This window comes from Scyliorhinus canicula, chromosome 14 (assembly GCF_902713615.1).
Source record: "Scyliorhinus canicula chromosome 14, sScyCan1.1, whole genome shotgun sequence".
Classification (NCBI taxonomy): Eukaryota; Metazoa; Chordata; class Chondrichthyes; order Carcharhiniformes; family Scyliorhinidae; genus Scyliorhinus; species Scyliorhinus canicula.
Window position 1 is genome coordinate 50729874 of NC_052159.1, and position 26916 is coordinate 50756789.

General features: G+C 48.6%; 1 protein-coding gene across 5 annotated transcripts in view; it reads left to right on the plus strand.

Moving 5' to 3' along the window:
• spata13 (spermatogenesis associated 13) overlaps window positions 1–26916 on the plus strand; it is a 425777-nt gene that overhangs the window by 36924 nt on the left and 361937 nt on the right. For all 5 annotated transcript variants that reach the window (XM_038818100.1, XM_038818098.1, XM_038818099.1 and 2 more), the window contains exon 2: window positions 19686–19721. In XM_038818100.1, the coding sequence (XP_038674028.1) occupies window positions 19686–19721 (36 nt within the window). The remainder of the gene's footprint in view (window positions 1–19685; window positions 19722–26916) is intronic.

Here is a 26916-nt window from a genome sequence, read left to right on the forward strand (position 1 = left end):
AGGGGGATTTGAAGGGACGGGACATGCTGCCACTGTCGTTGGCGTGACGGATGCAGACAGTGAAGATGATGGTGCTTCCAAGGTTCCAGTTTATATTTCAGGACCTTCCGATCTTTGTCCCAACATTCTTTAAGAAGGTTAATGTGTTGATCTTGGTGGTTTGTATGGGCGGGGAAGACCCTATTGGTCAAGAGGCTTTTTTTGGAGCGGGGGGGGGGGGGGGGGGGGGGGCTGGTTGCCGCTGCCGAATATAATGAATTACTACCGGGTGGCTAATATCACTATGGTCAGTAAATGGGACGTGGTGGAGGGGTCGGTATGAAGGCGGCTTCTGGTAGGGGATGGAGCTTAAGGGTATTGTTCCTGGAGCGAGTAGAGGCCAGGTGTGGGCAGTGTGCGGGGAGGCCTGCGAATCATGGCCACATGTTTTGGGCATGTCTGAAACTGCAGGGGTCTGCAGACGTAATATCCAAGGTATTGGGGGTGAAGATGGCCCCCCAAGTCCAGAGGTAGCGATATTTGGGGTGTTGGAAGACCCAGGAGTCCAAGGGGCAAGAGAGGCCGATGTCTTGGCCTTTGCCTCCCTGATAGCTCGGAGACGGAATTTGCTTGGGTGGAGGGAGTTGGAGCCGCCAAAAGCGGGGGTGTGGGTGAGTAACCTGGTGGAATTCCTGAGGTTGGAGAGGATCAAGTTCGTCTTGAGGGGGTCGGTCGATGGGTTCGCTCGGTGGTGGAAGACGTTCATTGACTTCTCTCAGGAGGATTGAGGTGTCAGGAGAGGAGAGGGGGGTTAATCTGCCCCACATCACATAATTTAATGCTTTAAAATTTCCCAATTTTTCTATTTTATTAACTGACTCCCTGATCTTTAAATATCTGTTCTCACAATACAGTACCTCCTGCTTGCTCTCATAATTTAAAACTGACTTCCAAAAGGAATCTTTGTTTCACAAAACCCCTTCAAATTAATTTTATTAGCAGCTGGAAGTACCAATAGAACTGGGAGAGGTCATGTAGAATATCAACTCCATGCAGGCGGGGTAAGCGCCGGGATATCTCCTATGGGAGATGTTCGCAGATTTGCTAGCGAAGGGCACCTTGCCTCCAAAGCTGACACAGATCACCATATCGCTGATACCCAAAAATGACAAAGACCTGACGTCGCAGGGGACCAGACGGGCTTTGTCGAGGGTAGACAGCTAACTGCGAACATCAGCCGGCTGCCGAATGTGATACTGACCCCATCCGGGGAAAGAACACCAGAGGTGATCGTCTCCCTGCACACAGAAAAGGCCTTCGACAGAGTTGAATGGAAGCACCTCTTTGAGGTACTGGAGTGGTTTGTGCTCGGAACAGGGTTCACCTCATGCTGAAACTCCTGTACAAACACCCCCAAGGCAAGCGTTCAGACCAACACCACCAGCTCAGAATACTTCCAGTTGCACAGACAGCAGACACTGTCCCCACTCCTGTTAGCCCTGCCAATTGAACCCCTGGCGATCGCCGTGTGATACCCAAGAGGTTAGAAGGGTATGTCCAGAGGAGGCACAGATATAGAGTCTTGCTCTATGCGGATAACCTGCTCCTCTACATCTCGGATCCGCAAAACGGCATGAAATAAATCGTGAAGCTTCTGGAGAAGTTTGGGGCCTTCTCGGGCTACAGTGAAGTTTTCTCGGTGAACCCGAATGGGGGAAGGGCAGAGCTGGAAGGTCTCCCATTTAAAATAGCCCAAAACAAATAGCCCATGATTGGACATGGATCCACAAATGGAATCTGACCCAGTCTGGCAGAAGGAGTTAAAAATGACCTACAGAGATGGGATGCACTCCCGCTTTCTCTGGCTGGAAGGGTGCAGATGATCAAGATGAACGTACTGCCAAGGTTCTCTTGCTGTTTAGATCCATACTGATCTTCATCCCCAAGGCCTTTTTCCAAAAAAGTGTCTGTGTCCTATTAAGAGTATTCATTTAACATCCTAGAAATGATAGGCGTCTTCACGCAGATTGCCCCCTTGCTCTCCAATGGGCCCCACTCTTCCCCTGGTTAATCTCTTCCCTTAATGTATTTATAGAATATCTTTGGGTTCTTGGGAAGTCCTTTTACATGTCCCCTTTTTACTCTTGTAATTTCCTGTTAGGGTGGCACGGTGGCGCAATGTTTAGCACTGCTGCCTCATGGCGCCAAGATCCCGGGTTTGATCCCGGCTCTAGGTCACTGTCCGTGTGGAGTTTGCACTTTCTCCCCATGTCTGCATGGGTCTCACCCCCACAACCAAACATGTGCAGGGTAGGTGGATTAGCCACACTAAATTGCCCCTTAATTGGAAAAATAAAAAATTCTCCCTGTTATAGCCCAAGTTTAATCAACCAGCAGTCACTATCCACATTTGTACATCTATTGCCCAAAACGAAGGGCTCTGAACTGGCGCTCTTATTTGCTGATTTCTTGGTCCTTGTTTCCATCACAAAAAAGTACTTCTAAGATGTCATGGACTATTTCTCAGTTGCTTACAAGACGTTTGGCACCTCCACCAGTCTGATGACAATGCAAGTTTTAAAATATATATGCTACCCAATTTTGCCATTGAAGAGTGCTTGCTGTACATAATTACATCTATCTCGGAAGCACCATGTCATGTGATGTGAACCACAGGTTGGTTAAAACCTGTATGATCCCCATCGGTGTGTTGGCAATGCAGTTTGCCCACAATGTGGTGGCCACTAAGTGAAAATTAGAATGCAGACATGAATCTGAATTTTTGTATTGGGAATCTGAAGCTACCCTGGTGTGGTGAATATTAAGATACAGAAGCTGGATTGACCTCTGTGCAGAAAATGGTTGGCTGTGATGTTGCTCCACAGGCTGGAATGTTCACACATAGTCTGGCTGCTGACATGGTTCTTGGTGGAGGATACAATTTGGGAACAGGTTGAAGGAGTATTCCAAGTCAGCATATTCCAGTTGGAGAAATGGTGATTTAAGAGTGCTGTGTTTTCTGGGATCCAAGTCTTTTCATGCCCAATCTCTTTCAAGAATTTAAAACCCTGGAATTCTTTAAGAACCAGTCAGATTGTGAATGGGGTGGATGAGAAGGTGCCTGGCCTCGTTTCTTTTTTCTCTTGTCATGGTAGGCTTATAATGGTGTATTGCTGTAATTTTAAGCAGACCACAAAAAATTGAAATTTTAATGAAGGATAGGCTGGTTGAAGTCCTTGGAATAACCTGTGAGCTTAATATGTTTATGCAGTGCCGTTGTAATGAATACCTATGTCAATGGCAAATTTTTCCAATTTAGGAGGTTGTTGTCTCATAGTGTTAAGGGGTGGGGATCTGGTGGCACTTGTGTGCCCCATCCCTAATTGCCCTTGAGAATGTTGTGGTGAGCTGCCTTCTTAAACTGCCTTATAAAAATTCTATGATAAACTAGGGTTGTTTCGCTTGGAACTTAGAAGGTTAAAGGGTGATAAAAAGGGCAGCACGGTAGCATTGTGGATAGCACAATCGCTTCACAGCTCCAGGGTCCCAGGTTCGATTCCAGCTTGGGTCACTGTCTGTGCGGAGTCTGCACATCCTCCCCGTGTGTGCGTGGGTTTCCTCCGGGTGCTCCAGTTTCCCCCCCCCCCCCCAGTCAAAAAGATGTGCAGGTTAGGTGGATTGGCCATGATAAATTGCCCTTGGTGTCCAAAATTGCCCTTAGTGTTGGGTGGGGTTACTGGGTTATGGGGATAGGGTGGAGGTGTTGACCTTGGGTAGGGTGCTCTTTCCAAGAGCTGGTGCAGACTCGATGGGCCGAATGGCCTCCTTCTGCACTGTAAATTCTATGATAATCTATGATAAACCACTGCAGTCCCTGAGGCGTAGGTACACACAATGCTGTTGGGGACGGAGTTCCAGCATTTTGACCCAAATACAGTGAAGGAACGGTGCTATATTCCCAAGTCAGGATGGTGAGTGGCTTGGAGGGGAACTTCCAGGTGGTGGTGTTCCCAGGTATCTGCTGCCTTTGTCCTTTTAGGTGGTAGTGGTCATGGGTTGGAATGTGCTTCCTAAGGAACCTTGGTGAGTTCCTGCAGTGCATCATATAGATGGTAGACACTGCTGCCACTGTCCACTGGAGGGATTGAATGTGTGTGGAAGATGTACCAGTCAAGTGGGCTGCTTTGTCTTGGATGGTGTTGAGCTTCATCTGTGCTGATGGAGCTGCACTCATCAAGGCAAGTGGAGAGTTTTCCTCCACACTCCTGACTTCTACGTTGAAGATGATGGACAGACTTCGGGGAGTCAGGAGGTGAGTTACTCGCCGCAGTATTTGAGTCTCTGACCTGCTCTTGTAGCCACCGTATTTATATGGCTATTCTAGTTCAGTTTCTGATCAATGGCAACCCCTCGGATATTGATAGTGAGGGATTCTGTGATGGTGATGGCATTGAAGGTGTGGTGAATGAGATTCACACGGTATTATAAGTTCCCAATGTCACTCTGTTCTGACATGCCGATATTGTAATTGCAGTTGCACTACCTGACCACCAGGGGGAGTAGCTCTGGGAGTACTCGAGAGTTTGTACTGAGCTCCCCCGTGGCTCCGCCCAGAACTCCTCCCCCTGGAGCTGCTGTATAAAGATCTGTGCCACAGAGCCAGCCGACCAGTTCATCGGAAGTTCAACGGCGAACAGGCTGGCTCTGTTGTAAGTATATTAAAACCGCTATTCTAATCCTACAAGCACGTGTCTGTAGAATTGATGGTCCCATCAATTTAATATACTTACGAAACAGTCGAAGTAAATCATGGAAGCAGCCCTCAAGCCTGGATGTCTAGAACTTGACCCGCAGGATGCAGAGGCTAAAGATATTTTTTCCCACTGGCTGAGATGTTTTAAGGCCTACCTGGCAGAAGCCAGCACCTCTGAAACAACGGAGGAACAAAAGCTCAGCCTACTGCACGTGAGGGTAAGCCACAGAATCTCTACACAGCTAAATCCGGCCGGTTCTTACACCGCAGCGCTGGCGATATTGGACAAAATGTACGTTAGGCCCATTAACGAGGTTTATGCACGCCACGTGTTTACGACTCGGCGTCAGCGGCCTACAGAAACGCTAGCCGAATTTGTACGTGAACTGAACAATCTCTCTAATGACTGTAATTATCAGGCAGTTACAGCGGCTGAACGTAGGGAACATTTTCGTAGCGGGCCTTAGATGAAATGAAATGAAAATCGCTTATTGTCACAAGTAGGCTTCAAATGAGGTTACTGTGAAAAGCCCCTAGTCACCACATTCCGGCGCCTGTTCGGGGAGGCTGTTACGGGAATTGAACCATGCTGCTGGCCTGCCTTGGTCTGCTTTCAAAGCCAGCGATTTAGCCCAGTGTGCTAAACAGCCGAACTATGTGCGCCAAAGACTGCGAGAAAAGGGGGCCCAGGACTTAGATACTACTATGGAGGCTGCTACCACTATGGAAGTCTCCTTCCGCAGCCTCACCTCGTTTCCCACGGACCCCGTGACCTCATCGTGGGCCCCCGACCAACAACTCCCCCAGGCCTGTGCCGCACGGCCCCCCAGCTACTGCGCTGCCAAAGCCAGTCACTCTGCCGCCCCAGCCAGTCACTCTGCCGCCCCAGCCAGTCACTCTGCCGCCCCAGCCAGTCACTCTGCTGCCCCAGCCAGTCACTCTGCTGCCCCAGCCAGCTACTCAGCTGCCCCAGCCTGCCATTTTTGTGGACAAAGCCTGCACCCGCGGCAGCACTACCCAGCCCGATCCGCGACCTGCAGCAGCTGCAGGAAGAAAGGCCACTATGCCAGAGTGTGCCTCGCGAAAAGGGCCCCAGTTTCTAACTCCCCAGTAGAGAGAACAAATCGCTCCCAGCACCAGCGGGCCCGCGGGGCCCGAAACGCTGTGGCCTACGCCCTGACTCCGCCCCCTCCCACCACGTGCGATCCATGGGGGCCGCCATCTTGGCAAACCCCCACCATGCGGCCGGCCACGTGCGACTCATGGGGCCGCCATCTTGGACGCCATCTTCCTCGCCGCGATCCACGTGTGATCCACGGGCCCCATCTGCATCTCCATGCTCAGATACCTCATCAGAAGACTACGACTTCCCCGGGCACTCGTCACGCGGCCCGCAACTCAGCGCAGCGATCCTGCACCAAGCTCGCCAGAACGTACCGGCATCGACTCGACCGGACGTCCACTCGGAAGACTACGACTTTGCCGAGCACCCATCACGCGGCCCGCAACTCAACGCGGTCACCCTAGATCAATCCCACCCCAAGCACCTACGAAGTTCAATGGCGGAGGTCCAGATCAACAGGTACGGCACGCCATGCCTCTTTGACTCCGGGAGCACCGAGAGCTTTATACACCCAGAGCTGGTAAGACGCTGTTCGCTTACTATTTTTCTTGTGAGCCAAACTATCGCCCTCGCTTCGGGCTCCCACTCAGTCCAAATCCAAGGACGCACCGTTGCTACACTCACAATTCGAGGCGCTAGTTCTCGAAATTTAAATTTTATGTCCTGCTCGACCTCTGCGCGCCACTCTTTTATTAGGCCTGGATTTCCAGTGCAACCTCAAGAGCCTCACCCTCAGCTTCGGCGGGCCCCTGCCCCCACTCACTATCTGCAGCCTAGCCCCTCCTCTTCCCCCCCCCCCCCCCCTTCGCCAATCTCACTCCAGATTGCAAACCAGTAGTTACTTGCAGCAGGCGATACAGCCTACAGGATAGGGTCTTTATCCGATCGGAGGTCCGACGGCTGTTCAGTGAGGGGATCATAGAGGCCAGTAATAGTCCCTGGTGAGCTCAGGTGGTGGTCGTCAAGACCAGGAAAAAATTTTGCATGGTCGTCGACTATAGTCAGACCATAAATCGCTTTACGCTCCTAAACGCGTATCCCCTCTCCAGAATTGCAGACATGGTTAACCAGATCGCCCATATCGGCTATTTTCCACGGTGGATCTGAAGTCTGCATACCACCAGCTCCCAATCCGCCCGGAGGGCCGCCACTACACGGCGTTCGAGGCCAATGGCCGCCTCCTCCATTTCCTCCAGGTTCCCTTCGGCGTCACTAACGGGGTTTCGGTGTTCCAACGAGCAATGGACCGAATGGTAGACCAGTACGGGCTGCGGGCCACGTTTCCGTATCTGGACAATGTTACCATCTGCGGCTATGACCAGCAGGACCACGACACCAACCTCCACCATTTTCTCCAAACGGCACAGAAATTAAACCTCACTTATAACAAGGAGAAATGCGTTTTCCGCACAAACAGACTGGCCATCCTCGGCTATGTCGTGGAGAACGGAGTCCTGGGCCCAGACTCGGACCGCATGCTCTTAGAACTCCCCCTCCCTTATTGCCCCAAGGCCCTCAAACGGTGCTTGGGGTTCTTCTCATACTACGCCCAGTGGGTCCCTCAATATGTGGACAAAGCCTGCCCACTCTTTAAGGCCACACGATTTCCCCTGTCAGCTGAGGCGCGCCATGCCTTCAGCTGCATCAAGGAGGACATCGCCAAAGCAGGCATGCGGGCGGTGGATGAATCCACTCCCTTTCAGGTTGAGAGCGACGCCTCAGAGGTAGCTCTAGCAGCCACTTTAAATCAGGCAGGGAGGCCCGTTGCATTTTTCTCCTGTACCCTATCCGTTTCAGAACTCCGACACTCTTCAGTCAAGAAGGAAGCACAAGCCATCGTGGAGGCTGTTTGTCACTGGAGGCACTACCTTGCGGGTAGGAGGTTCACCCTCATCACCGACCAACGATCGATTGCCTTTATGTTTGACAACTCGCAAAGGGGCAAAATAAAAAAACGATAAAATCCTTCGGTGGAGGATCGAACTCTCCACCTATAGTTATGATATTAAATATCGACCGGGGAAGCTCAACGAGCCCTCGGATGCCCTATCCCGCGGGACATGCGCCAGCGCGCAGATCAGCCATCTGAAAGCCATCCACGATGACCTCTGCCATCCAGGGGTCACCCAGCTCGCCCACTACATCAGAGCCCGAAACCTGCCTTTCTCCAACGAGGAGGTAAAAGCGGTCACCAGGGACTGCCCGATTTGTGCAGAGTGCAAACCGTACTTCTATAGACCAGACGGGGCTCATCTGGTCAAGGCTTCTAGGCCCTTTGAACACCTTGATCGATTTCAAAGGGCCACTCCCCTCCACTAACAAGAACATTTATTTCCTCAACATCATAGACGAGTTCTCCCGATTCCCTTTTGCCATTCCATGCCCTGATATGACCTCCCACACAGTCATTAGGGCCCTGCATAGTGTCTGCACCCTGTTCGGTTTCCCCAGCTACGTGCACAGAGACCGGGGTTCGTCCTTTATGAGCGACGAGCTGCGTCAGTACCTGCTCGACAAGGGCATCGCCTCGAGCAGGACTACCAGCTACAACCCCAGGGGGAACGGGCAGGTGGAGAGGGAGAACGCGACGGTCTGGAAGACCGTCCTACTGTCCCTCCGGTCTAGAAAACTCCAAGTCTCCCAATGGCAAGAAGTCCTCCCCGACGTGCTCCACGCAATTAGATCCCTCCTCTGTACAGCGACCAATCAAACCCCTCACGAGCGGCTCTTCATTTTTTCTAGGGGCACTACCACGGGGGTCTCACTTCCGGCGTGGCTAAGGACACCAGGCCCAGTTCTCCTGAGGAAGCACGTCAGGGCGCACAAAACCGACCCCCTCGTTGAAACGGTGCGCCTCCTCAATTCCAACCCCCAGTATGCATTTGTGGAGTTCCCGAACGGTCGTCAGGACACAGTATCCCTTTGGGACCTGGCACCCGCTGGATCCAGCCCCCCCCCCCACCCCCACTGAGGAACCCCTTACCCCATTCCCTATGCTGCCGCCCCCTCACGCCCCCGATCCTGTAAGCTCGCCCCACCTGCTCCATGCGCCAGCACCAGCCCGCCCCCAGCGCCCCCAGTCTCCGGTCGAGCCAGAGGTGTATGAAGTTTGGACGAGACCCGCCCCGGAGTCTGCCATCGTACCCCAGCTCTCAACACCCACCCAGCCACCGCAAGAGGCTGCAACCCTGGTGCTCCGCAGATCGCAACGAACAATTTGTCCACCGGACAGACTAACTCTGTGAGCCACCACCCCCGCCGGACTTGATTTTTTCACATGGGGTGAATGTGGTGAATGAGATTCACATGGTATTATAAGTTACCAATGTCACTCTGTTCCCATTGTATATACGTACCGATATTGTAAGTGCAGTTGCACTATCTGACCACCAGGGGAGTAGCTCTGGGAGTACTCGAGAGTTTGTACTGGGCCCCCACTTGGCTCCGCCAAGAACTCCTCCCCCTGGAGCTGCTGTATAAAGATCCGTGCCACAGAGCCAGCCGGCCAGTTCACCGAAAGTTCAATGGCTAACCGGCTGGCTCTGTTGTGAGTATATTAAAACCACTATTCTAATCCTACAAGCACGTGTCCGTAGAATTGATGGTCCCATCAGAAGGTCAAGGGGCAATGTTTGAATCCGCTCTTATTGGAGATGGTCATTGCCTGGCACTTGTGCCACTTGTCAGCCCGAGCCTAGGTATTGTCCTAGTATTGTTGCATTTGGACATGAACTGCTTCAGTAATGAGGTTTAATGTTGAAGGGGCAACTAAACACTAGGTCTACAAGGCAATAGTTAGCACATTTTACACTATTTCTAGTGATTATGCAACAACTGGACTAATTACAGTTACTACGTCAAAACCTCAAATCATTTCAACTTAAGTTGCCTCTGAAGGATCATGAAATGTCAATAGTGATACAAGATTCTGGATAAGGCAGTCCTCAGAAGGAGAAATGTCGTAGATGCCAATATTGTGAAGATTGATTGATAACTTTGTTTGGTAGTATCATATAAGAAGTATAATATGAAACTACCTGATAACATGTTGAGTTGAAGGTTGGCAAATACTTTCACGAGGGTCAGCTCAAAAGGCATAAGGATCGGCTGCCGACCAATCCTAAACTGATATATGGGCACATGCTGTTTGTGGTGGTAATAAATCAAAGGCTGTCATAATTGACAATAATGGATAAACCATCATCATCAAACAGACAAAGAAAAGATAATTGTTCAGATGGACGCAGAAAAAACTGTTGGTGTTTTGTGTTGAATTACAATCTTCAGTTTGTCTGGCCAACAAAAAGGGGCATTGTATCCCTTTTGTCAACTGTTTGAATAACTGGCACCCTGCAATGATAACATTGCATTTAGAAAGAGTTTATTGTTTTCTGTATACTGCATGTTGTTTTCTTCTGTTATTTTTACAATCATAAAATTGCAGAGCTGTGCCTCTGAAGGAAAATACGACTAATTGTTAGTGTGAAAGCAACATAGTTTTTTTTTGAGATATGGATACAGTTGGTTATTGTCGCAACTTTCTCCAAACTAATACAAAGTTTCCATTAACTTTCATGGTGCAGGAAAAATGGCTCAGATAGCAAGAAATTAGTTGACATTCATGAGCTTAACAAAACTTAGTGTTTCACCAGTTAGGAAACTGGTTGGATGGTGGTTTATTTAACATACAGTTCAAACATGCTTGATAGAAATCCAAAACAATGTAACCATAATAAGACTATTTTGCATGTATGCCTTTAATTAGGTGTTGAGATTCATAATCTGCCTCAAATGTGTATTTTCTTTTGCCATAATGCCAACGAATGGTAATGCTGCAGAGTCGGGTCCAAGAGTGGACCCCGGCTTGTCAGAATCTAACTTTCTTTTGTTTTTATTTTTGTTTTAGAGACATGGGTGAACAGTCACAGGCCTATCAATTATCTTTTAAACAAAAGAATAAAACATTTATTAAACCAGAAAATATTACCTATCATACACTACTTCACCAAGCTCTATATTTACCGGTAAACACAAGAGTTGTAAGGTTAACACAAGTTACAAACCTACTCTAAATGTTTCAAGTAAGTACACAGTCCATGTAAACCATAGGTGAAATGTGGTCGTACACACCACACTCTGAAACCCAAGTAACAGATGCCACCCAATACAATGTGGATTTCTCCTCAGATCCCACCCCAGATGTTTGTCATGCTGTGAGCCAACTGGTCACACTGAAACTCTGACTTCGCCATGAGGGTTTCCACACTTTGAAATATTCTCTTACACAGGGTTTTTTTCCTATAGCCTTCACGAAGAACCCACTTCCAGAATTTTTTTTAAAAATAAACATTTTATTGAGGTATTTTTGGTATCGTAACAACAAAATAAACAATATACATGAAACCATAAACATAGTGCAAAAGCCATTTACCTCTCGTAAAGGTCCCACCCTTATTGACCCCCTACTCTAATCTAAACTACTTCCCCGCCCCCACCCCCTTCTGCTGACTATTAATTTCCCGCAAAGAAGTTGACGAGCGGTTGTCACCTCCGGGTGAACCCTAACAGTGACCCTCTCAAGGCGAACTTGATTTTCTCCAAACAGAGAAAGCTAGCCATGTCCGATAGCCAAGTCTCTGACTTTGGGGGCTTTGAGTCCCACCAAGCTAATAGTATCCGTCTCTGGGCTACCAGGGAAGCAAAGGCCAGAATGTCTGCCTCTTTCTCCTCCTGGATTCCCGGGTCTTCCGACACCCCAAAAATCGCCACCTCTGGACTCAGCGCCACCCTTGTTTTTAACACCGTGGACATGATGTCTGAAAACCCCTGCCAAAATCCCCTAAGCTATGGACATGTCCAAAACATGTGGACATGGTTCGCCAGCTCATCCGCACATTTTGCACACCTGCCTTCCACCCCAAAGAATCTGCTCATCCGGGCAACTGTCATGTGAGCCCGGTGAACAACCTTAAATTGTATCAGGCTGAGCCTGGCACATGTTGTGGGCGCGTTGACTCTACTCCACGCGTCTGCCCATAGACCATCCTCTATCTCACCTCCCAGCTCTTCCTCCCACTTGCGCTTCAGCTCCTCGGTCTGCGTCTCCGCCGACCCCATAAACTCCTTATAAATGTCTGAGACGCTCCCTTCTCCTACCCACCCTCTCGAAACTACCCTGTCCTGAATCCCCCTTAGCGGTAGGAGCGGGAAGGTTGACACCTGTTTACGAAGGAAGTCCCGCACCTGCAGATACCTGAATTTGTTTCCCCTCGCCAACCCAAACTTTTCTTCCAATGCCCTCCTACTCCGAAAGCTCCCCTCTATGAACATATCCCCCATCCTCTCAATCCCCGCTCTCCACCATAACCGGAAACTACCCCCATCCATACTCCCCGGGGCAAACTGGTGATTATCACAGATTGGGGCCCAGACCGATGCTCCCACATGACGCCTCAACTGGACTGGCGGAGTACTGTGCCGGCAGGAACAGCAGAGGCGCAGTTACCAACGCCCCCAAACTGGGTCCCTTACATGAAGCCGCCTCCATACGCACCCATGCCGAGCCCTCCCCCACCACCCACTTCCTGATCATGGCTCTATTAGCTGCCCAGTAATAGTTGCTAAAATTTGGCAGCGCCAAACCGCCCTCTCCCCGACTCCGCTCAAGCATTACCTTCCTTACTCGCGGGATCTTGCCCACCCAGACGAAGCACATGATCACCCTGTTGACCTGCTTAAAAAAGGACCGCGGAATAAAGATGGGAGATACTGAAATACAAATAGGAATCTCGGGAGGTCCGTCATCTTCACCGTTTGCACCCTCCCAGCCAGAGACAACGGAAACTTGTCACATCTCCGAAAATCGTCCTTCATTTGGCCCACCAACCGGGCCAGATTCAATTTATGCAGCCGGTCCCATTCCCGCACCACTTCCCAGTCGCCTCTCCTGTCCCCTCGCCTGGACCACAAACATATTACTCTTTCCCATATTAAGCTTATACCTTGAAAACCGGCCAAATTCCCCTCGAATCCTCATGATTACTTCCATCCCCTCTAATGGGTCCGAAACGTACAGAAGCAGGTCATCCGCACAGAGCGAAATTCTGTGCTCCACCCCCGGACCAGTCCTCTCCAGCCCCTCGAGGCTCTCAGAGCAATTCCCAACAGCTCTATAGCCAGCGCAAACAACAGTGGGGAGAGGGGGCATCCCTGTCTCGTCCCCCGGTGCTGTCTAGAATAGTCCGATGTTGTCCTATCTGTCCGTACACTTGCCACAGGAGCCTGATACAGTAACCTGACCCAGTCAATAAAGCCCCGCCCAAATCTGAACCGTCCCAGTATCTCCCACAGATAGTCCCATTCTACCCGACCAAAAGCCTTTTCTGCATCCATTGTGATCACTGCCTCCAGCCGCCCCCCCTCAACTTCCAGGGGCATCATGATCACATTTAACAGCCTTCTTACATTGGCCACCAACTGCCTGCCCTTAACAAACCCCGTCTGTTCCTGCCCAATAACGTCCGGAACACAATCCTCGATCCTGGAGGACAAGGTTTTGGCCAGCAACTTGGCATCTACATTCAACAGGGAGATCGGCCTGTAGGACCCACACAGCTCCGGGTTCTTGTCCCGCTTAAGAATCAGCGAAATCGTTGCCTGTGATATCGTCGGGGGCAACACCCCTCTTTCCCTTGCTTCATTGAACATCCTCAACAACACCGGCCCCAATATTCCCGCGAACGTTTTATAAAACCACTTCCAGAATTTTAACCTCTCAGTATTCCTCTGCCCTGGATTGCCAGATGCATTCAAGTTTCCATGCAATCTCTCAGGAAACCAACCACGGCAACAGAATGCCACTGCTTCATAGGTTATAATGACGGTGTCACTAAACTTCGAATTACTTCAGATGTCTTGCTTCTCGTTAGCTGACTTCTCCAGGTCTGCACCTTGGGAGTCTCTCTCTGTTCCTTTTAACTTCAGTGAACAGTATCTTGTTCAGATTCTTTGTTCTTTTGACTTCAGCCATCCTGCGACTTTCCTTGTTTTCCATTCCCTGGTTTGAATTTTGAGAATCCAAGTTGCTCATGCTCATCACTGACTGCGGAGAATCATGAAAAATACAACAGCACGATAGCATAATGGTTAGCATTATGGCTTCACAGTGCCAGGGTTCCAGGTCCGATTCCTGCTTGGGTCACTGTCTGTGCGGAGTCTGCACGTTCTCCCAGCGTCTGCGTGAGTTTCCTCCAGATGCTCTGATTTCCTCCTACAAGTCCCGATTGGACATTCTGAATTCTCCCTCTGTGTACCCGAACAGGCGCCGGAATGTGGCGACTAGGGGCTTTTCACAGTAACATAATTGCAGTGTTAATGGAAGCCTACTTGTGACGATAAAGGTTATTTATTTATTTAACTGTACCCGATTACCAAATACGTCAAGTATTTTACTACAGTGAATGTCAATGGGAGATATTTTCCTACTGGTCCCGCTGAGAGCGCAGCACTGCTGCAGGTTTCCGGTGGCAAGGGGTGCATTTACGAGAAATCCCGTTGATAATGCCGAGACCATGGGCCAATGTATTATGTATTCTCATGTATTTTCTTGAATTCTGTTCAATTCCCTTTTCTTCCCATGTACTGAATGATCTGTTGAGCTGCTTGCAGAAAAATACTTTTCACTGTACCTCGGTACACGTGACAATAAACAAATCCAATCCAATCCAATCCAATGGTAGGCCGCTTATCTATGACCTCTTGAAGTTTATAACCTTTTTTTTTGAAAAATATATCAAACACAACCAAAAAAGAAAAGCAAGCAAACAGAAATGCAAATAATCAAAACAAATAAAAACCTAACATCCCACCATCCCGCATCCTGCTCCCCAACCTTTTTCAACCACCCCCCCGCTAGCACACGAAGAGGATGTGTTCACCCGCCTCCTCCCACACCCCACCCTCCACCTCTCTCCCCAACGCTTCACTACCCCTATCTCTGCTCCCTCATAATCCATCAACTCCTTATAAATTTCCGACGTGCTACTCTCACCTACCCCTGTTTTTGACACCATCTTTTCCTGGGGCTGCAGGTGGGGCAAGGTCGGCACCTGCTTCAGGCTACACAAAATCCTTCACCAACCCCTCCAAGCTCGAAGTTACCCCCAACAAATGGATCCCCAAACCACTCAATCTCTGCCCATTACCATCCCTCAAACCCCCCATCCAGCCTCCCCGGAGCAAACCTATGATTCCCGCCAATCGGTGCCCAAATGAAGGCCCCCTCCAGCTTCAGGTGCTGTCGCCACTGACCCCACACCCTCAAGGCAGCCACCACTACCAGGCTTGGGGAGTACCTGGCCGGCGAGAACAGTAAAGGTGTTGTTAACAGTGCCCCTAAACTCGAGTCCTTACATAAAGCTGTCTCCATCTGCTTCCATACTGACCTCTCCCCCGCTACCCACTTCATAACCATGGCTATATGCCGCCCAATAATAATTCATCAAATTTGGAAGAGCTAATGCGCTCCCACCTCGACCCCGCTCCAGCAGCACCTTCTTAACCCGCGGGGCTTTACCCGCCCAAATAAAACCCCGATATCAGTGTGTTCACCCTCCTTGGGGGAGGGGGGGGGGGGACTTCGGAATGAAGATTGGAAGATTCTGGAACACAAATAAAAACCTCGGGCGAACCGTCATCTTCACCGATGGCACCCGTCCCGCAAGCGACAGCGGGAGCACATCCCATCTGGTGCAAACAACAATATCAACAGTCAAAGACAGAAAGAAAAAACACAACCCCCACAGAAGAACAAAGGACAATAGCCCCAGAGAATAAACAGAGCCCAATGCACTCAGACATGACTCTCCCTCATCCCACCCGCCTCCCCAGGGGATAAAAACCCAAGAAGAAAGAAAAGGGGGGGGGGGGGGTGAAGAGGGAGAACCAACCTCCCCAAACACCTCCAAAGTTCAATGTCCTCCTCTTTCTGCCAATCAATTGTCTCTCAAACTCCTTGCTTCCTCCGGCGTCCCAAAGCAATATTCCCAACCATTGTAAGTCACCCAGAAGTGGACCAGGTACAGTATCCCGAACGTCACCCCCTTAAAGAGGGTAACCTTCACTCTGCTGAAACCCGCTCTCTTGGCCAGCACCACACCGAGGTCCTGGTATGCTCGAAGTTCGCTGCCCTCCGAGGAACACCACCTTGTCTGCCTCGCCCACCTCAGGATCCATTCCTTATCAAGGAACCGGTGCAACCACACCACCATTGCCCTCAGTAGCTCGATGCCATCATGAGCTTCCTCATCAGGGTCCTGTGCGCCCGATCCACTTCCAGGAGCCGTTTGAAGACCCCCTCTCCCAGCAACGCCTCCAGCATCATGGCTACATATAGCCAGCGTCTGCTCCCTCAATGCCCTCTGGCAACCCCACAATCCTCCAGGTTCTGCCTCCGGGATCAGATCTCCAGATATTCCTCCTTCTGCTGAAGCTGCTTCTGGGTATCTCGGATAACCCCCATCTCGGCCGCCAACAAAGTAAGCTGCTCCTCATGCTCCCCCACCATCTCTTCCACCTTCTGGATTGCCTGGCAATGAGTCTTTAACCTTAGCTCCACGCAGTCGATCCCCGCATAAGCGGATCGACCGTTCTTGCCAGGTCCTCCAGAGACTCCTTTCTCTGCTGGGTGAACGTTTCGTTCAAGAAGCCCATCAGCTGCTCCATAGACCACTGAGATGGTAGGGACGATCCTTTACCCTCTGCCATCTGCCCCTGTGACGCAGGAAAAGTTTATCGCTCCGACAGCTCCTTTCGCCTAACACTACTTCTGGTCCACCGGTAGAATAAACTCTTCCTCCACCTTTTTCCATTAAAATATCCCCCCGTTAATTGGGGAAAGGGCCCGAAAACACCGCCACAAGCGGGAGCTGCCAAATGTGCGACCACGCGCACCATGGCTGTCACCAGAAGTCTCCTTTAAGTTTATTTCTATCCATCTCCGTTAACCGTATTTCAGTTTTTGAGTCATCTGCAAATTCAAAATTACCCCCTGCACATTGAAATCCTGGTTTTGAATAGCGATCAGGAGATGGCCTGTGATGTGAGATGCTCTGGAGGGTAAATGCCTCAACCTCGTGCAGGAAATTGGGGGCTGATGCAGTTGAAGGTCGTGTTTTGGACGAACCTCATGAGGGCAAGGGTGAGCCGAATCTTTGAGGGGGTGGAGTATGTATGTGAGCAGGGAGGGGCCCTGCAAACCATGTTCACATGTTTTGGTCCTGCCTGAAGCTGGAGGGGTATTGCAGGGAAGATTTTAAGGTTATCTCGGGGTGGTACATGTGAGTTTGGAACCAGGGTCCATGGAAGCCATTTTCGGGTTGTTGGACCAGCCTAGGTGGGTGCGGGGGTGAAGTTTTAGCCTTCGCCTCGCTGATCGCCCCGGAGGCGGGTCCTGCTGGGGTGGAGGTCAGCTTCTCCGGCCTCTGCTTCGGCTTGGCGGGGGGGGGGGGGGGGGGGGCCTGCTGGAATTTTGGATGCTTGAGAAGGTGATGTTTGAGCTGAAGGGGAGAATGGAAAGGCTCTAAAATTCATGGGCATTGTTTATCTTGCACTTTCAAGAATTGGATGCCATCGAACATTAGGGGGTGGTGCTATTGGGAGGGGGTTGAGCACATTGTTTATTATTTATGGGATGACCATTGATTCTCTTTTGGTCTTTTTGTTTTGTTGTATTTGGAATGTATGGGTGATGTTTTAGTTTGTATGTTGAAGGGGAAGCTGGTTGGAGGATTGATACTGTATTTGTTATTGTTGGTTATCTTTTATTGTGTATTTGATGAACATGTGGAAAATGAGGACAGTTTAAAAAAAAATGAATAGAGATCAAGAAAAGCAGTGATCCTACTACCAACCCTCTGGGAGCCCCACTGTGTACCTTCTTCCAGTCTGGATAAACATTCAGTTCAGCACCACTGTTTCCTGTCCTCAGCCAATTGTATATCCATGCTGCAAAAATCCCTTTTATGTCATGTGCTTTAGTTTTGTTGACAAACATGTTATGTGGCACTTTATCAAATGCCTTTTTGGAAGACCATGGTACATCACATCAGCTGCATTACCTCATTGGAAAAACTCAATCTGGTTAGTGAGCATTATTTCCAGAAGATTTCTCACCACTGAGGTGACCACTGACTGACTGGTCTAGTTGCTGGGTTTATTTCTGTCCTTTTTTTAACAAGGGTGTAACATTTGCAGTTTTCCAGCCCTCTGACACCAACCTCTTATCGAAGGAAATTAAGATTATAGCCAGTGCCTTCACAATTTCCACCCATGCTTTCTCATTATCCTTGGGCGTGTCTGCTCAGGTCCCTGGCAATTTACCAAGCTTTTGCTTTTGAAAGCGTTAGATTTTAGTTTGTAACAAAGGCATTGAAACTAATTTTCATATTAAAATCCCAACTGCTAGGATATTCTCCCATATCTGATCACATTTTTTTGCTTTTCTCCTTTATCAAGTCAAACAAAAATAACTTGTTCTCTAGAATGAGTTATTGGTGAAATAATAAATCATTAAATTATGTCATGCTTGTTTGTTTTGAGTTTTAAAATCCCTTCTCTTTCAATGAATGAAAAGCAGATATGTTATTATTGCTATTCTTGGATATATAAATGCTTCATATCTGTGAATAATGTGGACAAATGTGAGGTTAGCCACTTTGGTAGAAAAAACAGGATGGAGAAGGGAATGTGCAACGAGACCTGGGTCCTTGTACAACAGTCGCTGGTAAATAAGCATGCAGGTGCAGCAGGCAGTAAAGAAGGCAAATAGTATGCCAACCTTAGTGAGAGGAATCGAGCATAGGAGCAGAAATGTCTTGCTGCAATCATTCAGGGCCTTGGTGAGTCACACCTGGAATATTGTGTGCAGTTTTGGTCTCCTTATTTGAGGAAGGATGGTCTTGCTGTAGAGGGAGTGCAGATTCCTGAGATGACAGGACAGGCCTCACAATGCCAGGGACCCAGGTTTGATTCGATCTTGGGTGATTATCTGTGTGGAGTTTGCATGTTCTCCCCGTGTCAGCAAGGGTTTCTTCCAGGTGCTCCGGTTTTCTGCCACAGTCCAAGGATGTGCAGGTCAGGTGGGGTTACAGGATAGAGCGGGGCAGTGGGCATTGGTAGGGTGCTCTTCTGAGAGGTCAGTGTAGACTCGTGCCGAATGGCCTCATTCTGTAGGGATTCTATGGACGTATGAGGAGAGATTGATTCTGTTAAGATTATATTCACTGGAGTTTAATCGAATAAGGAGGGATCTCATTGAAACCAATAAAATTCTAACAAGACTAGACAGGGTAAGGTGCAGGAAGGATGTTCCCAATGGCGGGTGTGGCGGCGTGGGGGGGGGGGGGGGGGCAGAACCACGGGTCACAGTCTAAGGATATGGGATAAACCTTTAGGACTGAGATGAGGAGAACTGTATTCACCCAGAGAGTGGTGACCCCATGGAATTCTCTACCACTGAAAGCAGTTGGGGCCAAAGCATTGTTTGTTTTAAAGAAGAAGTTAGATATAGCTCTTGGGATCAAAAGTGGGGGAGAAGCAGTTGGATGATCAGCCATGATAATGAATGGCGGAACAGGCTTGAGGGGCTGAATGGCCTACTCCTATTTTCTCTGTTTGTACTTGGGCTCTCTGCAGGCCAATTTCATAGGTGAATTTATAGAGCTACTGTGACCACTTAATGCCTTTTTCAAATGTTCACCTCTAATCTGCATTTAATTTTTGTGCAACTAGACTTGATTCTGATCTAAAAAAATTACTTATTTTCATTTTCAGGGTTTCACTGGTCGTGCTGTCAGTGCTCCAGACTTGGTAAGGTGAACTTGAATTTGAGATTATTGACAACTAGGTACATATAATGGATCTGTTTTCCATTTTAAATCAGGGAAAACTGCTTTATCCAGTCTGTTTTATAATCCTCTTATTGTGGCTCACTTGATGGTTTTGTGTATAGAAATCTAGTTTTCCGATGTCATTTTAAATCAGTGGTACTAGCTGATTTCAACTGGCATAGGTTGGCATTCTACCCGACTGGCACAGGTTGGTATTCTATAATTTGGGCAAGAGAATCAACATTAGTATAGTCCTACTCCTGATGATTATTCACTGACACCCTCCTCCATCCAGCCTTGAAATATAAACATAGCGTGTGTAATGGGCATCAATATTAAGAAAAAAAATGTAAACTGCCCAATTCTTTTTTTCCAATTAAGGGGCAATTTAGCATGGCCAATCTACCTTCCCGGCACATCTTTGAGTTGTGGGTGTGAGACCCATGCAGACAAGGGGAGAATGTGCAAACTCCGCACTGACACAGTGACCCAAGGCCGGGATCGAACCCGGGTCCTTGGCGCCGTGTGGCAGCAGTGCTAACCATGGGTGCCGCCCATGGCCACCAATATTAACCGCATTGTTAAAATAGTTCATGCTTAATGGTCCCTTGGGCAATTTACTTGAATCTAAATATAGTTATATCAATTTATATTTGATACGATTTTGAATTGTATCAAAATATGATTCCTGTTCTGTCCTCATTCCCACTGAGTGGAAGAATGCATTATCCGCAGCCTCCATGCATTTGGAGGAGCGAATGGGAATACGTTTTGGCTTCCAGTTGTTTCCGCCATGTGTATGGCTAATTGCCCATTTTGCAAGCTGTTCAGGAGGTTTGAAAAATATCTCGGCACAATGCAAAAGAAAGTAACAATTAGCTGGTCACCTTAGTGTTCAATTAATCATACAGCACATGGCCTTTATTTGCCACTCTGTATTTCTATGTGTGTGACCCATGCCCCCAGTGGGTTTCAGTGATGAGCATATTTGTTTGAGTATAAGCTATCATAATGCTGTTTTCACACTTTTTTATTTAAAAATTGATGCATCTTTAACTGTAAATTACTTGTTGATGTATTGAATTGTAACAGTTTCGATTTCAGTTTACAAATCTCGCAAAATACTGATCCCTTTAAAGGTAACCACATTCTTTAAGTCTGCTCTACATTTTAAAAACATTTTCCTTGTTGACTCTGCATATCTCTGCTCAGTACTGCTCTACTAATTATTGAAGTAACCAAGGGCACCATTATTTGTCTTTCTGTGAGTAGCTGACTCAGGAAAATGTGTTACTCGGGGAGCTAATAAGTAACTTTGAAAAAAGGAAGCCAAAAGTTCGGTACACTGTTTTGGGTCTGGTCAGTTGCTTATTGACTTGCTTCAAGTATGGCAGCAAAGTGTTTCTAAGACTGCATTAAGGGAATGACTCGCTTGCATTAACATGTCCTCATCCGAATACAGGGATGAGTGCTTGTAGCAGCTGGTGGTGAGCTGATCTTACAAGTGAAGCAAACTACCCTGCTAAATAATTTGGTTGTCACATACATTGAAGTGACTGAAAACCTGAATAATGGAGCATGATAGGCTGAATGGCCCGTTTCTGTCTTGTGATTGTTGTGCGAACAAACGTGTTGTGTTTAAAGTTTAAATTTCCATTTTATTGTTTGAATTTTGGGGTGACAATCAAATCAGATTTAATTGAATGTCTTGCCACCTTAGGTGCCCGTAAAAGATCGGTTCAAGTTTGATTTCTGTAAGAATGGATTCTATAATTTAGGACCTCAGTTGTAAGTATTATTGCTGTTTTGAAGATTGGAACACTGAGATTTGGATCCCAAGGCTCCTTAGGGCAAATTTTTCTCTACTGTGATGAAATAGTTTGCTTCCCTTTTTATGCACCTCATGCTCTCTATTCCTAGTTCCATCACCTTATAACTAGTACCTTTTTTGAGTGGGTGCCTCTGGGTTGTGGTAAGTGTTTGAACACCCAAGATGCGATTTGTATTTATTCTTACTCTGGACTATCTGTTTAAATTTTTGTTACCTTGCGTGGCTATTAAATTTAATCTCTAATTTTCTTCTATATTTGAGTTATGCTGCAATTGTGTAAGGTGTTAGTGAGGCCACACCTGGAGTATTGTGTTCAGTTTTGGTCTCCTTACTTGCGAAAGGACTGGCACTGGAGGGTGTGCAGAGGAGATTCACTAGGTTAATCCCAGAGCTGAAGGGGTTGGATTACGAGGAGAGGTTGAGTAGACTGGGACTGTACTCATTGGAATTTAGAAGGATGAGGGGGGATCTTATAGAAACATATAAAATTATGAAGGGAATAGATAGGATAGATGTGGGTAGGTTGTTTCCACTGGCGGGTGAAAGCAGAACTAGGGGGCATAGCCTCAAAATAAGGGGAAGTAGATTTAGGACTGAGTTTAGGAGGAACTTCTTCACCCAAAGGGTTGTGAAACTATGGAATTCCTTGCCCAGTGAAGCAGTTGAGGCTCCTTCATTAAATGTTTTTAAGGTAAAGATAGTTTTTTGAAGAATAAAGGGATTAAGGGTTATGGTGTTGGGGCCGGAAAGTGGAGCTGAGTCCACAAAAGATCAGCCATGATCTCAATGAATGGTGGAGCAGGCTCGAGGGGCCAGATGGCCTACTCCTGCTCCTAGTTCTTATGTTCTTATGTGTGCGCCTCCAATTAGAGTTTGTGGTTATGTCAAGCAATTTATTAGGATTTAGTTTGTATTGGGAACAATTTATCTCATTCCAATGTTTGCTATAACAGAACAGCATAGGGTTTATCCATTCTAGAGATTCTAATGTACTTTTGTGTTAGCACATTTCTCCACAGACGCTGTGGATTTCCTACCAAAGTTGCAATGTTTTATTTGTTGAGTCATTTTGAATGCATGTAGAATGTACTGCAAGTGACTCCTAATTTTGGGGGGAATTACTTTAAAATATTCCTTTTAGAACAATGACACAAGTTGAATGATGAAGTAATTCTGCACCGGCATTATCACTCTAATTTTAAGAATAGCATGGATGGTCATCAACTTCAGGAAGCGTAGTGGGGAACATGCCCCCGTCTACATCAATGGGAATGAAGTAGAAAGAGTCGAGAGCTTCAAGTTTTTAGATGTCGAGATCGGCAGCAACCTGTCCTGGTCCCCCCCATGCCGACACTATAGCTTCGAAAGCCCACCAAAGAGAGGGGGCGGGGCCTGAGCTCAGAGTGGGTAGCAAGCACGTGGAGGCTCTCTACTACAATCAAAAATACAAATATTTTGAAAAGTTCAGAACTTGGCATAAGAAGGCACTTCTGGGGAAGGAAAAAAACAGGACTATTGGGTGAGCGACTAAGAATTTAAGAGAAGACAGTACCAGCATCGTGGGTGGCTCCCGCACTGGTGCCGGCAGTTTGGGCTGATCAAAGGAGAACCCTGTCTTTTTGGAGCTGTTTTCTTTCCTCTCTTGTTGTCTCCTCTCGTGGGTCTTTATTTTGGGCTCTCTCCCCTTGGTTCCCGTTTTATTTCTCTATCCATTTTCGTTGTACTTTGCCTCGTGGGTCTCTTTCTCCATTTCTCATTTTTTTTCGCCTTCCTCTCTCTCTCTCTCTCTCTCTCTCTCTCTCTCTCTCTCTCTCTCTCTCTCTGGGGTTGGGATGATTGCTGGCTACATTGTGGGTGGCCTCCCACGGGTGCTGGCACTTTGGGCTTATTAGCCCTTTCGGAGCAGAACTCCATTTTAGGCCAGCACGGTGGCGCAGTGGGTTAGCCCTGCTGCTTCATGGCGCCGAGGTCCCAAGTATGATCCTGGCTCTGGGTCACTGTGTGGAGTTTGCACATTCTTCCCGTGTTTGCGTGGGTTTCGCCCCCACAACCCAAAGATGTGCAGGTTAGGTGGATTGAACACACTAAAGTGCCCCTTTTTTGGAAAAAAATTAATTGGGTAGTCTAAATTTATAAATATAAAAAAAAGAACTCTGTTTTGTTTTCTCCTCGCGGGGTTCTTTTTAAACACGTGGTTTTTAAAAAAAAAGAAAATGTTATTTTTCAGTGGGGATTTTGATTTCTCGGTTCTCTTCTCCTTTTTTGCTTTTTTTTGGGGAGGAGGGCTTTTTTGTTTTCATCTTTTCTTCTTTTTTTTCTCTCTCCCTGGGGGGGGAGGTACCCTCTTTTTTTTTTTCTCGCTTTCCTCCCACAACACCATGAAACGATCACCCGTTTAAAAAAAAACTCGCCAAAACTTCCACCGATCTGTTCCCCGAACGTGAAGAGATGAAAGAAGGAGAAATAAAATGACGGGGAAAGGCCAGGCCAGAAGCTGCACGTGGACCAGACGTGCAAGGGATCTGGAGCGGAGGCAATTGGATGAGTGGACCAGCGCACAACGTAGCAGAGCGCAAATCTCACCGGAGCGAAAAAGGTGGAAAAACCAAGTACAAAGTCCTCCCTCACTGGGAGGGCACTGAACAGTGGCATCCTTCTCAGAGGCACTGAAAGACCACCGTCAAGAAATTAAAACGGACATACAGGCCGCGATGAAAGATGCATTTTCTGAAACTCTGGTGCAAATACAGATTGCTCTGAGGAGGGCTGAAAAGAAACTGGAGGCCCAGGAAGCCACCACCAAAAACCTTGAAAGAGTCGCAACCGACCCTGCAGATCGTGGGCCTACTAGAAGAAACCGAAGGCAGAGACCCCACTAACTACATGACCTAAATGCTGGGCAACCTGGTGGGCAGGGTGACCTTTCCTAACCCACCAGAAAAGGGGGAGGGGGTGGAGAAAAGAACCTTGCCCCTCCACCACCTCCCAACACAAACACAACCCGACTGATGAACTATGAACCACCACCCGAGGGCAACAGCAGAGAGAAGGTGGAGGAATAAGTGTCGGGCAAGATGGGAAAAGAACAGACAGAAACCACAGAGTGGGTGGGAGGATAGCGGGATAGTAACTCCCGGACCAACAGCGGGTTAGGAAGGGCTGGGTGGGACAGACTTGCCATTCCTGCTATGGTACGAGGGCCAGGGGTAGCGATTCTGTTAAATAAGAGAACGATGTTTAAGGTGATGAAGACAGTAACAGACCCAGGGGCATGGTATGTCATGGTCAGCGGTGGACTGGACGGGTACCAGTAGTACTTGACAATGTGTACGCTCCCAACTGGGACGACGCAAAATTCATTAAAAAGACCATGGCGGAAGTCCCCAACATAGCAATGCACCGACTGATCTTGGGGGGGGGGGGGGTCTTTAACTGTGTACAGGACCCGCGGACAGACGGGTCGAACCCCAGAACTGGGAAGACCTCAAACATGGCGAAGGAACTCGGTCACTTCATAGAATCATGGAATTTACAGGGCAAAAGGAGGCCATTCGGCCTATCGAGTCTGCACCGGCCCTCGGAAAGAGCACCCTACCTAAGCCTATCCCCGTAACCCAGTGACCCCACCTAACCTTTTTTGAGACTAAGGGAAATTTATCATGGCCAACCCACCTAACCTGCACATCTTTGGACTGTGGGAGAAAACCCACGCAGACACGGGGAGAACGTGCAGACTCCACACACAGTGACCCAAGCCGGGATTCGAACCTGGGACCTGGTGCTGTGAAGCTACTGTGCTTCATGGGGCAGATGGGGTCGGTGGACCATGGAGGATTCACCCACCCAGAAGTTCTCCTCCTTCACCCCAGTCCACAACGTATACTCGAAGATTGACTTCTTTGTGGTCGGAAAATCTGTGCTGCCAGGGCTGGTCAAGGCAGAGTACTCTGTAATCGTAATCTCCGACCACGCTCCACGTTATTTAGATGAGACCTTGGAGACGGGCAGTACCCAACGTCTCACATGGAGGTTGGACACGGCACTACTGGCCGACAAGGCCTTCAGCGAGAGGGTATCACCGGCCTTGGCGGAGTGCACGACAAACAACCAAATCTGGGAGGTCTCCCCCTCCACGTCTGAGAGGCACTAAAGACCGCGATTAGAGGGGAAATTATCACCTTTAAAGCAAGAAGGGATAGAGAGGACAGAATGGCTAAGCAGCAGCTGGTCGACTCCACACTGAAGGTAGGCTGCAAATACTCTTGAGGCCCTGACCGTGGAACACTTGGGTGGAGAGGAAAAAGCTACAAATGGATTTTGAACTGCTCTCCACGAGGGAAACGGTGCACGGGGGACCCTATACGAACACGGACAAAGCCAGCTGTCTGTAGGCGCAACAGCTGAGAAAGCAGGCAGCCACCAGAGATTGTGCAAATTAGGGACAATAGAGGCACGCTAGAAATGGACCCAGACAAGGTTAACAGTACCTTCGAGGACTTTTACCGGGGACTGTGCACCGCAGAGCCCCTAGCAGGGGACTCGGGGATGAAACAGTTCCTCGATGGACTGGACATGCCAGTCGTGGGGGAGGATGGAAAACGGTGCCTGGAAGCACCGCTAGAACTGGGAGAGATCATGGGAGAGGATAAGCTCCATGCAGGCGAGGAAGGCGCCGGGACCAGATGGGTTCCTGGCGGACTTCTACAAAACATTTGCGACAGCAGTGGCCCTGCACCTGCGGGAAATGTTCACAGACTCGCTGACAAGGGCCGCAGTGCCACCTATGCTAGCGCAAGCCTCAATCTTGCTAATACCTAAGAAAGACAAAGACCTGACTGAATGCGGTTCATACAGACCCATCTCGGTACTAAACGTAGATGCCCAAAATATTGGCCAAGATCCCAGCCAAAAGGCTAGAAGACTGCGTACCAGAGGTGGTCACAAAGGATCAAACGGGGCTTTGTCAAAGGTAGACATCTAACATCGAAAATCGGGTGCCTGCTGAACATGATCATGACCCCATCCGGGGATAGAGCACCTGAGGTGATCCTCTCCCTAGATGCAGAAACGGTCTTCGACAGAGTCGAGTGGATGTACCTTATAGAGGTGCTGGAGTCGTTCGGGCTCGGAAAAGGATTCACCTCATGGGTGAAACTCCTGTACAACGCTCCCTTGGCAAGCGTACGGACAAACAACACCAGCTCCCAGTACTTCCAGCTGCACAGCAGCACCAGGCAGGGATGCCTGCTGTCGCCGCAGCGACCGAATCATTAGCGATCGCTCTCAGAACAGCAAAGAAGAGGCAGAGAGCAGAGGGTTTCTACGCGGATGACCTGCTCCTCTA